At 34.1% G+C, this 14684-nt stretch overlaps 1 protein-coding gene across 7 annotated transcripts in view; it reads left to right on the top strand.

The window, feature by feature from the left end:
• The window catches only part of LOC140149264 (protein kinase C delta type-like), a 285297-nt gene that overhangs the window by 198730 nt on the left and 71883 nt on the right, over positions 1–14684 (top strand). For all 7 annotated transcript variants that reach the window (XM_072171518.1, XM_072171511.1, XM_072171512.1 and 4 more), the window contains one exon: positions 4889–5098. In XM_072171518.1, coding sequence (XP_072027619.1) covers positions 4981–5098 — 118 coding nt within the window. In that variant the 5' untranslated portion in view covers positions 4889–4980. The remainder of the gene's footprint in view (positions 1–4888; positions 5099–14684) is intronic.

Raw genomic sequence — 14684 nt, 5'->3', positions numbered from 1 at the left:
AGTGATTAGTTTCAGTAACTTTTAACCCTAACCCAACCAGAGCTCACTATTTAAAGCTCATTATTAAAACCCCTGCTCGAGTGTGTGCATTCCACATAATGCAATGACGCAATCAGCCTAGGTCTTTTGGGCAAAAAATACATATCTTTAATACGAAAGTCAAAATTTTCAAATGATTGTCGGCTTTTCCTCACAGCTACATGCACTTTAAGTAAATATCACTAGATTGATAAAGTTTACTTCGAGGACTGTTAAAATATCAAAAATATCCATTTTTAATTATTTGTCTAATGTGCTCTCAGGCCCCACAGGCCCCCGCAAAGTGCGATTGACTATGACCATGCATTGACCAATGAAATGCATTGTTTTGTTGATTTTGTTGCTGCTTTTGAAAATGATTGGTCACACGTTCGTAGCTTGTTGGCATTGCTAAGCAAAAACCCAAATTCGACAGGACAGAAATATGTGCGCCCAAATTTATATCTTTACATAGTCAATGCATTAAGGAGTTGCCAGTATATTATTTATTTTTTGTAAGTATATTGTGTGCATTTGCCATATTTAGGTGATCTTGTTTTCTGATGATTTCTCTTTTTCAGAATACATATTGTAATTAAAAATATAAACTGGTCCTTCTTTGGCATACATACTCTATACCCTGTAACTGTCAATGGCAAAAATGTGTCCACAAAAATGGAGCTTACAATCTCTTAGTGTCTTGCTATGCACATACACAAGAATGAAAACAAAATAAAAGTTATGTTTAATTATAAATAAATGGAATTGCAAGTTTATGTGAATAGATGTAGATGATGATGAGTTGTACATGCAGCAATACACATACCAGTATTTCTACCAAGAGGTGTGTAGTCACTTTATGTACTATTTTATTATCTAGTTATCAAATTTTAACAGTCTAAAAATAAATACTCTACCAGCTGATTTCATTCTACCTGAATGCGTTGATTTAAGTATACTGTCCACATAAATATCAAAGAAAGCTGCCAAATACTGCTACTATCAATTTATACAAATATAATACAAATAATTGACTGATACTACAGTAGCTTTAATGTTTTAACATTAAAGCTACTGTAGTATCAGTCAACTGTATCTGTTCATTGCTATCAACTTTGTCTGGAGTTCACTCACTTCCTGGTTGGCAACAATTGAACTTATTATGCAAGCAATGATATGCATTTTACATGTGGTCTGTCCCTATGAATCAAACAGGATCAGTCAATTGGCAACATACATAGCAGAATTTTATTCTTGAATGTTGAGTACATGATTTTGACATGTAACCAAAAAATATAGGTAAAATTATTAAGGTTATATTAAAAAAAATCTGTATTATATCGCGAATTAAAAAAAAAAAAATCAAAATTATTTAATATCAGAAGGATATATTCAGAATGCAATTCAATGTGTCTGATGTGTTCTCAGGTCCCCTGCCCCCCCCCCAAATACTGTGCAAATGTTGCTATCCGATTCCTTAATTTTGCATAAATCAGGGGTTATGCGTAAACAAGAATATGCAATGCATGATGGACAAGTGGACAATCAAGAAGTTTACAGCGAATGTGATCCCTATTTTCCACTTATCTTGTATTTCATGTATAATCATGAAAACCTGTTCAAACTTCTAAGTAAACCTCTACATGAAAAAAATAAAGTAGATCACTGAGAAAGCTGCATACAATATTGAAATGTCATTTGGTGTTTATTTACCTTGTGAGATAAATGCATACAGGAGTGGACAGTGTGTTTTCAGGGAATACAGTAGGGAAATACCCTTTCCTCCAATCTAGTGTCAATTTATCTTTAAGTGAGCCATCTCAATCTATAGGATAACCAAATAAAGTAACCAATTTTTATATTATTTTCAACAATCTTTCCATTTTCCACAAGGCAAAAAAAACGGTTTGTCTCAAAGCTTGCACACGTAAAATCGTACGATTTGAAAAAAAAATCGGCAAAAATAAGACTTTTTTTCTCAAAATATCATAAAAATACCAGGTCGGCAATTAAAAAAAAAAAAATCACATTTCGCATTTGTTTTCAAACCACTCGTGAGCTTTGAGACAAACCTTTTTTTTTACGTAACATAAATAGAAATAATGATAATAATAAAAATAACAGCAACAAAATTAAAGGAAAGCACTCCGTGTTTGGACTTACAAGTCTGTTTTTCTTTCCTGAATTACCATTTATTGGCTTGTATTATATTGTTTGCATTTTGGTAATTCAAATAAATATAAATATTATTATGAATATTGATATTAAAATAACACCTGTTGAAGGACTTGAGCCCACATCGTGCCTGGAGCTTCCATATAATATTTTACCACTGCACCTGTACTGAATCTCATGATATGTGTGAAATTGAAATGCTATAGCCAATGACTTGTGCACATTAAATATTATCCTTTATTGTATCATGATAATATACACATACTTGGAAGCAGATGTTTCAAAATGCTTCACAACATTAACTAGCCGATTGTTTTATTTTAATGAATGACAGTATTTATATAGACAATTGGCCCATGCCATGTGGCATAGAGCATTAATCAGTGATAATTGCATTGATTTAAGTATCTTATTATTACTGCTGCGATGTAGGAGGAAAATAGAATTAATGGATGGATGTTTTCATAGAGAGACTCGCTTAAACCTAATGAAAATAGGGATAAACTTGTGTTACTGAGAAACTAATTGCTTTCTAGGAATCACAGAATGTGCTAATATTGATCAAATTAGTTGCTTAGGAATGCTGTAACTGGTATTTGGTTTTGGGATATTTGTCTAAAAGCTACAAGTTACATGTGTGATGTGCCATTCAATATATTCAAATTTTAACCAAATTTGACCAAAATTCACCAATACATACACAAAAATTACTCAAAATTGCAGGTCATTATCGGTTGTTCTTTAGATGTTTTTTACATTGACAATTTTTTAAGAATTCCCCAAAACAGGCATTTTGTTGTTGCATATTTTGCATAAAAGGAACAAAGAATAACTGAAAAGTTGTGATTTTCAAAAAAGTAAATAAGTCACTGAAAAGTTGTGATTTTAGAATGTCAACTGTCAAAGCATGAATGCTGTCAATTATTTGGTTCTCACCCAGACTGTGATGAGAGATGCTGACTATTTAGGCAATAGAAACAAATAAGTTTGATCTTTTGATAGACCATCGATGCTTGGTCAATCCTTATTATTTATGAAATCAATTAATTGACTATTGTTAATTGTGATATAAACATATGTATCTTTGCATGTATTTATATTTAAGAAATAAAGGGTGCAGCATTATCCTTTACACCCAAATAATGTGTCCGAGGCAGTAAAAACGTAAATAATGGGTGAGGCGCAGCCGAACCCATTATTTAAACGCTTTTACTGCCGAGGACACATTATTTGCGCGTAAAGGATAATGCTGCACCCTTTATTTCTATTCTATTACCAGAAAATAGTGCAATTTAAAGAGAAAATGTCATTTTTGGCACAAATATTTTAAGTTGTTTACTTCAAGGTGGAGCGCATACAGCAGAAGTGACAGCGCGTGATCGCGGAAATATTGCACGCGTAACAAGCGTAATGCTGTGCGTAGAATGTGTTACTGGCGCTGGACCCATTATTGCAGAATAATGGGCTCTCACGTGACGCGTTTCAACAAATCACAGTGCGCGATTTTGAAAAATGGGTCGTGGAGGTAATAGAATGACCAATATAAATTTAGCATTCATTCTGATTAATTAGTTTGCCAGTTCATTAATGATAAGTATTGAAGCAGCGTCGCCGGTTGATCCAAAGATCAAACAAAATTGTTTCTTGTACCTTAGAGATCTGAAACCAGGATCTTAAAGTTGCTATATCAGTTGTACCTTGGAACTTTTTGCATGTTGTTAAAAGTTGTGATATGTCATCTTTTATCCATCAATTACACATGGATTTTGAACCTTATTTTTAAAATATTGCATTGCCTGTTTTTTTATGCACATCAAATTTGCCTTCCACTTAAAGTTATCATGAGAAAAAATAGTTTCAGCAAAGGATTGATTCTTCTTTCCTATGTAGATTGATTGTAGTTAAAATCAGATGAACTGTACAGAGATGTACATGCAATTAGGCCTAAGTAAGATCTGTATTAATTACCCTTTTAGACCGACCCTAAAATCTGAAAAAGTAGGGTCGCATTTATTTGTATTGTTTTTTAAATTTTCATGTAGACCTATTTGGTATCAAATTTGCAAAATGTTCTGCCTGTTTGTAATTTTACTGCACAACTCTGATATATTAAAAAAACAATAAAATCATTGTTTACCATATTATTTTGTGGTGAACTTGCATTTTTTAACATTGTATGTGGCAAATTTTTTTTTTTAAATACTGACTGACCGACCCTGACTTTTGGAGCTTTAAAGGGCAATACAAACTTCTTTTTTAGCCCTTAAGCAACAAGTCTGAATTTGATCTATTTAGAGTATGTATATCAAAGTATGATCAAGATGAGCTGCCGCTAGTATACCTTATGGAATACAAGTTGGCAGAAATCTTATACTTGGAGTGCTATTACTCATTGTTATTAAAATATTCTGTGTATATACCTATGAGTTGACCCATTTTGGATAGTCACTGTATTAATTCAAATTTTCCTATTCGCTGCTTCATTACACTGGTGAATTGTCATTTCTGTAGTAGTTACACAGACAGATGCCTCATTTCAGGTTTGTATTGTATAAATATATGCACAACTGAGAGTCATCCAGGGTTCTATACCCTCAATTAAGTTTGTATAAGCAACTTGCTTGCACGTACCTGGCTCATCAATATGCTGGATTTCTAACAAATTGTGTTCTTTTTCTTATCATTTCTTCAACAGACTAGCTGATACAAGAGAGTGAATAATCAATCCACCGACCATTGAAGGAGCAACAACTAATCAGAAGCTGGACGGATAACAGGTGTTTCACCATGGTGTTCTTACGAGTGCGGGTCCTTCAAGTGGACTTGGAAGATATCGAACCAGCTGCAAGTGAGAAGTCAGAACCATATTGTGCTGTGAATGTGTTAGAGACTGTACAATTACCAAGTAAGTAAAGCACTGATTTTGGATAACTTGTTAAGCAGTTATTAAGCTGTTTAGCAGTTATTAAAAGTTGACATGAATTTCATTACCAAATCTGATGAATTAGTTCCGTGATGCTGCAAGAAAATATCACTTTAGTCCATATACCTTCCTTGAGGCAGTAATTTAGACATTGTTTTTTATTTCATCAAAATATAAGAGATTCCTTCAACAATGAGTAATTTTTGAGAAAATTGCCAAACCTGATTTTAGTTAACTGACTCAAGGAAGGCATACAGACTATACACAGTTCATTCCTGAGTTGCGGCAAAAAGTAATCATCGATATATTGGCAACGTACCACAATTGCGGCGTAGTATGAACGGACCTTTAGTATCTCACTTCAAAACATGCACAGTGACATTGTGTGAAACATAGTTTCATGATTCAAATTTGGATATCCCAAGTCATGGGGAATGCTTGCTTACTTGAAAAGTGAGTTGTGTCCTTAAGCTACAATTGCTTTCTACATCTTTCTGTCCTTCATTGCTGTCCTAAGGTCTGCAGATTCTAGGCCAGATTTTTCTTGAGAACATCAACATATCAGGGCAGGTCTCCCATGTTTCTTGTTTGGTTTGGAGTAGTTTGGATACTAGTTCTTTACTTGTTGAACACTGGTAATGCAAAAAAGTGTTAATAGTAAAGTATACAGCTAGCTGAAGCTGTAGACATAACAGTCAATAACTATAGATGTAAACTTGCTCTTTTCCATTTGTTTGGAAGGAGAGCGCTTTAATGCATGGCCAATATATCAAACCTGTGATTGCACCTCTAATGTAAACACCATTATAGTCAATGGAAATGACAGTGGCTTTGTACCACATCTATTCCTTGTTCAGGATACCCTGTTTAACAGGAGTTAACAACAGAATACTACAGATGCAGATGTTTCAAAAGATACAGGCAGCAGGTAGAATTCTAGAAATAAAATGAAACAGAAAAAGATTATGAGAATTTATCATATCGTCCCAAGAGACATCGAGAGCCAAGCCAGGTAGTTGCCGTGTTATTTTGTAATTGTACTCTCGTGATCCTTATATTTTACCGGCAGTCATGTTTGACAAGAACTAATTGCCTTTGCTGCACTGTGAGGAATAGTTTGAACCATTATGGGCTGTTGGACGATACTCTATACAAGTGATTGCGAATGTTGGGATGCAACCAAGTAGAAAAAGGCATTTATCACTAAAATGATTTAGAGATATTGCCCAAAGAAATGTTCAATTCCTTTTGTTTTTTTATATTGTGCATCCTATATCTCAGGAGCCATCATTTCTGGTGTGTTGTGGATTATTAAATGAGCAAGAACATTGCTTGACAAATGTCTCATTTGCCTCATTGCATTAAATGTGCTGTCAGGTTTAGTTGAAGATAATAACTGGGTAAAGGCTAGAAGAATATCAACACTCCCATTTGTAGATGCTGTAGATGGTGCATTTAGTTTAATGTCAGGAAGTAGCTCCACATTGGGTTACATTCTTAAAACTGCTCTTTTTGGGGGGAGGGGGGCTAGAGCTAATACCCCTGATCCCCCACCAGGGTGCTTCCCCCATAACCCTTATAATCATCATTACACATTCTCATGCTTGTATAATTAATTTCTTCCATGACAAAATGGTCTTGATTTATTTGAAAAATGCTTGTTTTTCACATTCTGCTAAGATGCTTAAGGGGGTACTACACCCCTCGATAAATTTGTGTCTATTTTTTGCATTTTTTCTCAAAAACTAATAACACACTGGTAACAAAAGTTATGTGTATTATAGGGGCAAGGAATCCAATTACTACACTGGAATTTCAGTGACTCAAGACAAGCGGTTCGTTATTTATGATAAGAAATAAGGTACCGCTAGGATGTACCTCATTTCCTATCATATATGCTGAACCGCTTGTCTTGAGTTACTGAAATTTCAGTGCAGTAATTGGATCCCTTGCCCCAATAATATACATAACTTTTGTTACCAGTGTGTTATCATTTTTTGAGAAAAATGCAAAAATAGTCACAAATTTACCACAGGGGTGTAGTACCCCCTTAAAGAATCCAGCATTTCTTGTTTTTCTTGCAAATATTATTCATAATTTTGATTGCATTTCAATTATTCACAGTGTGATTTTGAACAAATACATAATTGAACTGATATTGTTTTGAATATTTAGGAGGTTTCAAGTTTGGATGAATTTCAATCATGAATTTATTAAAATACATCTAAAGTGTCTGTTTCATTGCTGATTTTAGTCGGCACTTATGCAACAAAGTGCTTATTGGTAGACATGGCTGGAAGGCATAAACAGACACATATAACACCAGTCAGTCTCTAAGCAGGTAAACACGCACATTTAGAAGTCAGACTTTTGATGCTCCGGTGCATCTTTCCATTTCATTTCTACCCTTTAGGGCTTTCTGATAGATCCAGATGCATTTTGATATTTACGTTTCAAACCCATCATCAGATATTACATATTCACTCTTGAAGACTCAGTGGAAATGGGATTTTAAACAAGTGAAAAATAGAAATAAAGTGTAAATAATAGCACTCTCTCTAATCCCTCTTGTATATTTTGCGTCAATTTTAATATTTGAATTTGCATAGATTTCATTATTATGCACATCAAATTTTCACTATATTGATGGTAAGTCATGATAAAAACACCTTTATAAGTCGTTTGTGTCACATTCTTTCTGTGAATGTGAAAAACTGTGCAGTTAATTAGTGAACAATTTACACCACTACATGTAGAGCTGTTTTCATTTGAACTTTTAAAGGAAAATTTGGGAAGAAACAACACAGCTAACTAATATATAAACAATAACAGTAAATATGCACTTTATTATTGCTGTATTTCTGTAATATTTCAAATGTTGAAAATTCTTTCCATCAACACCATCCCATCCCTTGCCAATCTCAATGACAGGTAATGAGCAGGATTGGAGGAATGGGGGCTAGCTCATTTACAATACCCTATTGAAAGTGTCCCAACACTTCTCTCTGGCTGGCATAGTAGGATTGTGAGAGCATCAGATGCTATATTCTTGAAGTAACCCTCATGTCTGATCTGCACTGCATCGTTTTAGGGAGCACCTTCACACAGCACCTAATTCTTGCTGAAATTTACCACAAAATGGGTAAATACCGGGGGTAAATATGTACATGTAGAATGAATGGAAAAAGAAAGAAAGAATGATCAAATTAATTTGAAAATAAAAAAGAATTAATAGATTCAATGTCCGTTTGCTATCATACATGTAACCTACCAAAACATTCAGATTGTTCGTTGGTTTTGAGTTGCTTAACAGTGTGTTTTATTTGAAGTGGTTACCAATTGTAATTATTGACCTTTTCTCTTCTCTGCGTCAATTTATTTTTCAAATTAATCAAATTTTATATGGAAAAGAATTGTTAAGATTGAGTAAATGGTTTGCAATTATGGATATAAACTACATTATAGGAGAATGGTGAAATTTACAATTTTCACCCAGTTTAGATGTTCACACTTGTTCAATACCTTTAAAAAGTAGGGGGAAAATTGTTTAGATTTATTGAAGTTTGCCAGATTTTCCACATTGGTGGTATATGGGCAAGTGGATGTAATAGTTGTAATTCAATTTCTTCTTTGGCACATATTGGTAATTAGGTATTTGAGCTATAATCCATATACTTCCATAAAAAAAATGGAAGGTACGTTTTAAATATATAATACAGTTGAGCAAAATTTACTTTCTCCATAATAACATTGTTCTAATTGAATTTAAAATCTGAAAGGCCTCACTTAACTCCTAAAACAATTAGGGATGTCAATTAATGACTGAAGCTATATAAAGAGTGTCCGTAAAAATATCTATATGTGAATGAAGAATGAAATATTTCCAGAAATTGAACATTTCACAAAAATATGAAAAAAGTGATTGCTGCATGGCGGTCAAATCACAACTACTGAACCTTAAAAATAACACTAGTAATATAGGCTATAGATAAAGGAAGTAACCAACTGGTTCAATTTAAAGGTCATCTCTGAGTTTTAAACATTTATAACTGTTTAAAAAAAGTTTTTATAATTTAGGGGGTCTTTTTTTCATTATACTGTATCTGTTGAAGTTGGAATATATTTGATTGAACCAGGTGAAGAATGACTTTCTGTAGAATTATGATGCAATTATGATGTTGACAAACCTGTCAAATTGTCAGTTGAATTACAGATGACAAAACACTGCTAGAAAGCAGGTGGATGGTATGGCTGGCAATATATCAGGTCAATCATCTGCCAGGCCACTTGTGACTAGAAAAATTATTTAAATTGTGTGCATTTATCTACATATGCTTTAAATTTGCCATTACATGTTAACACCTGATTATCATCATTATCAATATTATTGTTGTTTCTGTTTGATGTGTACAGCTCAATTTGATAGAGAAATTTTGCTTAAAAAACAAACATTTCATTGGAATAAAACTAAACATAAATGGTAATTGCTATCACTCTTTAGAAATATGACAAAAAGAGCATGTTTGTAATTGTATCAAGAACACATTGAATGCTTATGTGCTTCATAAAAATTGGTGGTCTAACATACTTGTGAAGGTTTTCATCGGTGAAAGTAAAATATTATGCTTGAAGGTTTAAAGCACCTGCCATAACAATAGGTTATTTATCCTGCTTGTGGATTAACAAAGAAAGAGCAATGCAAATGATGCAAAATGATTGCTATAGGATTGGCATTCTGTATATCCACCTGTGTCAAATCAAAACTTGTTATCTATCGGTATTTATTGTAACATGTGTCAGCAATGAGACTTCAAACTGCTGTAATAATAATAGCTTTGTCATGTCCAATCATGTAGAGCGTGTGTGTTCATACATGTTTAAATAGAAGACAAGAAAGCAAGGAAGGCCATTAAAAAATCATACGCTATCAGGGCATTCAGAATGAAGTAATTGAATTATTTGTGACCAGTTCTGATGAGAAATAGTAATCATAGCTATAGGGTTCTGTTCACCTGCATGGGGCATCACATGCCAAAAGGGTGTATCTTACTGTCAATGTTGTGGTCAAATTCAGCTTTTTGCAGATTCTTAGCAGACAAATAGAGAATGTACAGAACCCTTTACCTAGGTTTTGATATATTTGTGTAACATTAGCATTGGTTAAATGATGCAAGCATGCATCTAATATCTGCAAATAATAAATTTAGAAAAAAAAAAGTGAAAGTCAATGTGCTTGATGTATCCTTTCACCTATGATACCTCAATCTGTTGAAAATTATCTGCAGTGACATCTTTCGAGAATATCATGATGAAACAATACACCTCACACAGGAATTACGTGTAGATACTCGTATGTGGCTATCTGTGTCAGTCAGTGATTGATGATATATGCAATGATTTAAAGAGATTGATATCACACCGGTTGGTAGAAGATATTATGTAGTCAACAACACTCAGATAATCTCGGATCCATTACAGAAAAAACTTTATCGGAAGTGTATAGTATCTAGTATGTTGACAAATTAAGGATTCACTACTTCTACAGCAAATAAATATATAGGCTACTCACTTTGCCATCAGCATAGCATAGCAAGGACACAGCTTGCACAAAGGTTGCTTAAAACATTTAAATGTTGGGTTACATAATGGTTATAAAATGTTTTCAGAACATTTTTAAAGTTTGAGAAAAATTACAATAACACTTTGTCAACATTAATAATAAAAACATTTTTAAGACCAAATTTTAAAACATTTTAATCTTTTAATAACCTGATATTTACTGATTAAAACATTTGATAAATTTGTAAAATATATCAAAACTTTGCTGAGTTATCAATATCTAGAGGAAGTACAAAATATATAAAGTATGGCAGTCAGTTAATCTATTCTGATGGAAATGATTTCCTTGAAATTCTGATTAAACACACACGTTTTGTTGACCAGTTTTAATTTTCTTTCAAGTATGCTTATATTATTTGATTTATTTGAATAGCATTGAAAGTTATCAGGAAGTCAAATTTTCAAATCGTGCTTTTATATGAATCAAGGACAAAGTTGTCTATATGTTAGTTTTGCTAGAAGATGAACAAATGGGAATTATACAGCATTGTTCTGAATTGTTAACCTCAAGTGCATATAGAATTTTTTCACAGAATGAATTAAGAATTGAGACGTGACATATCATGGGGCATTGAACCTTTCAATTCTTTGCACGCAAGTGGGATTTTATGTGACCCATCACATGCAAGTGAGGGATCTCCCAGAATAGATCAAATGTACATATATCACCCAATCTGATCCACTCAGACCAATGTCGGACATTTTGAAAAATGAGTTACTACCATTACTAACTTGCTCAGTACATACAATTACTGATGTTAAATCCCCAGGTCGCTTGAATGCTTAGTGGCAAAGTTATGAACCTTTTTTATATGTCCATTTTCTTAAGTTTTTCTATTGTTTTTCTCCTCACTTTTTGCCTATATCTCAGTTTCATTATTGCTGACTTTAACCTGATTGGAGCAGATCTGGTCACATAATATTTTCTTGTTTCAGGCAACATCAGGAGGGGTTGTAGAGAGTTGAATAACACATCAGACAGCAATTTATCAGATTTGCTTTCATCTTCATCTGTCTTTCTACATGCGTAGGTGTCAGTTGTCTGATAAAAGTAGCTCTCAGGTATAATACATATATATACATCATACAGCTATTTGCAAAAATCAAATTTGTTACTCAAGAAATTATCAAAAATCAAATTTGAGTCCTGTAAGTCTTGTGGCTCTTGAATGACAGTCCAAATAGCTATATATAAAAGAAGGTTTTCTTCCTGGTCCTGGATTTTGAGCTGACATTGCAACATTTGAGTATTGATCAATGGTTTTTCAAGCCCTCAATGTTTCACCCTGACAAGTGCATCTATGAGCACATATAAATATACAAAACAGAAAGAAAAACAATGATGGAACCATATTGACCACTGAAGTTTTAATTATGAACGCATCTGTGTTAGCACTTGAAATTTCAATAATCCCTACAATCAAATGCTGGATCTCAATCCAGAACTAATGAACCAAAAGCTACTTGTGAAACTTGTTGAAAATGAATATGGATTGGATATTACTGCTAAGAATCTTCATAAAATTCAACACACCTGATTCAGAATAAGAAAATGACAAATCACTTTGAGCAACCACCTGGTGCCTGAAACTCTATCTGGGCTAAATATAATAAGATAGAGAGGGTAAAATGATGGAATAATTGAAATTGTGGATGATGTTTGTAAGCGGAGGAGATGGATATAATGAGACTAGAGCTGAATGCAGGTCATCAATTGAATCAAATCAAAAACTACTGGATGGATTTATGGGATGATCATTTTCATATTTATTTGACTTCAACTGATTCCAGTTTCATAACTCTTGAGCTTAGTCAACTGAAGCTTTATTCACAATTGTAATTCATGAAATTACAATTTCATGTGCAAATAGGGAATTTTATCTGTACAATTTATTGGCGTCTAAGCTATTGACCGTATGATTATGTGGCATGAACCATGGAGTTCAATTTGATTATATTCGATGAATGTTGATTTAATAATAACTGAATTATCTAGTCAGAAAGAGTAGAAGCAACCAAAAGGAGCAATACATGCTGTTAAATACAGCACCGGTACTTGGGTGTAAAGCACTGTTTCCAACTTGCTAAAAACAGAAGCAGTTTTGTAAAAGCCATGCCCTGCAGTGTTGTGAAAACTACTCTCAAATGTTGCACCAAAAATGTGTGATTTCAAACAGCCAGTATAAGGATTCTACAGCAATATGTAAAGTTTATGGATTCAGGCTAGCCAAACTAGGACATCGGCAGATATTTTTGATAACTGGGACAAGCTTTTGATGTGTGCTATATTGCTTTGGAAAAGATGCCATTAAAACACTCTTACAGTTGAATTGATTGTGTAGAATCAATCTTCATATGCTGTTTTGCAGACTCTATAAAACAAAAATCAAAGAATTCAGGTCCTCAAGAAACTCAAGACCTCTTTTTTTTTATATAAAACTTTAATGGATAGAATTTTGCACATATAGGAAGGAAATCAAAATGTGAGATTGGCTTTGTAACAAAGTAAGGATCAAAGAGTACCGACTCAAAATTGTATGTGTGGAATGCCATGGTAAATCGTACTGTGTGTAATGCCATGGTAAATCGTACTGTGTGTAATGCCATGGTAAATCCTACTGTGTGGAATGCCATGGTAAATCCTACTGTGTGTAATGCCATGGTAAATCCTACTGTGTGGAATGCCATGGTAAATCCTACTGTGTGGAATGCCATGGTAAATCGTACTGTGTGTAATGCCATGGTAAATCCTACTGTGTGGAATGCCATGGTAAATCCTACTGTGTGTAATGGCATGGTAAATCGTACTGTGTGTAATGCCATGGTAAATCTTACTGTGTGTAATGCTATGGTAAATCCTACTGTGTGTAATGCTATGGTAAATCGTACTGTGTGTAATGCTATGGTAAATCCTACTGTGTGTAATGCTATGGTAAATCCTACTGTGTGTAATGCCATTGTAAATCGTACTGTGTGTAATGCTATGGTAAATCCTACTGTGTGTAATGCTATGGTAAATCCTACTGGGTGTAATGCCATGGTAAATCCTACTGTGTGTAAAGCTATGGTAAATCCTACTGTGTGTAATACTATGGTAAATCCTACTGTGTGTAATGCCATGGTAAATCCTACTGTGTGTAATGCCATGGTAAATCCTACTGTGTGTAATGCCATGGTAAATCCTACTGTGTAATGCCATGGTAAATCCTACTGTGTGTAATGCCATGGTAAATCCTACTGTGTGTAATGCCATGGTAAATCCTACTGTGTGTAATGCCATGGTAAATCGTACTGTGTGTAATGCCATGGTAAATCCTACTGTGTGTAATGCTATGGTAAATCCTACTGTGTGTAATGCCATGGTAAATCCTACTGTGTGTAATGCTATGGTAAATCCACCATATTAGTTTGTCGCTCAGGTATGCAGTTGAAGGGTAAATAATGTACCTCTAAATTAGGAAAATGGAACGATATTTAGCGTTATTTAAGCTTGCACGTTACATAGGTTTTTGCACACAGTGCTTAGTGAGTGTTTTTGGGACCACTCATTCCACATAGACAAGTTTGCAGGGCGCATAATGAAATAATCCGAGGTATACTTTGTAACCTGTATGAAACTCGGGGAGTTGATCCTGGTTGCAACTTTTTAGGTCATTTGTGGTATGTTTAGGGTGTGTGCTCTTGAAGCTGCAAGGTCCCTGTGTTGTTGTTAAATGGTTATGGAATGATGTGGGGCCGTAGTGGTCAGTGGCAACCTGTAAAGTGTGCTGAGGTTTGTGGCTCACTGTCTAGGCATTGTGCCTGTGTGTAACACACTATAAATCACTGCGCTTTGGAAAAAAATTTTACTCTCCATGAGTGACACACAAATTTGGCGGTACTCTCATTGGCACGGATAGCCTTCATACACTTATCCATGCATGTCTATCTGCAAATCTAGGCTATGAAT

Source organism: Amphiura filiformis, chromosome 3, assembly GCF_039555335.1.
Source record: "Amphiura filiformis chromosome 3, Afil_fr2py, whole genome shotgun sequence".
Classification (NCBI taxonomy): Eukaryota; Metazoa; Echinodermata; class Ophiuroidea; order Amphilepidida; family Amphiuridae; genus Amphiura; species Amphiura filiformis.
Note: the sequence above shows the minus strand (reverse complement) of the source record. Positions and strands in the feature narration are given on the sequence as shown.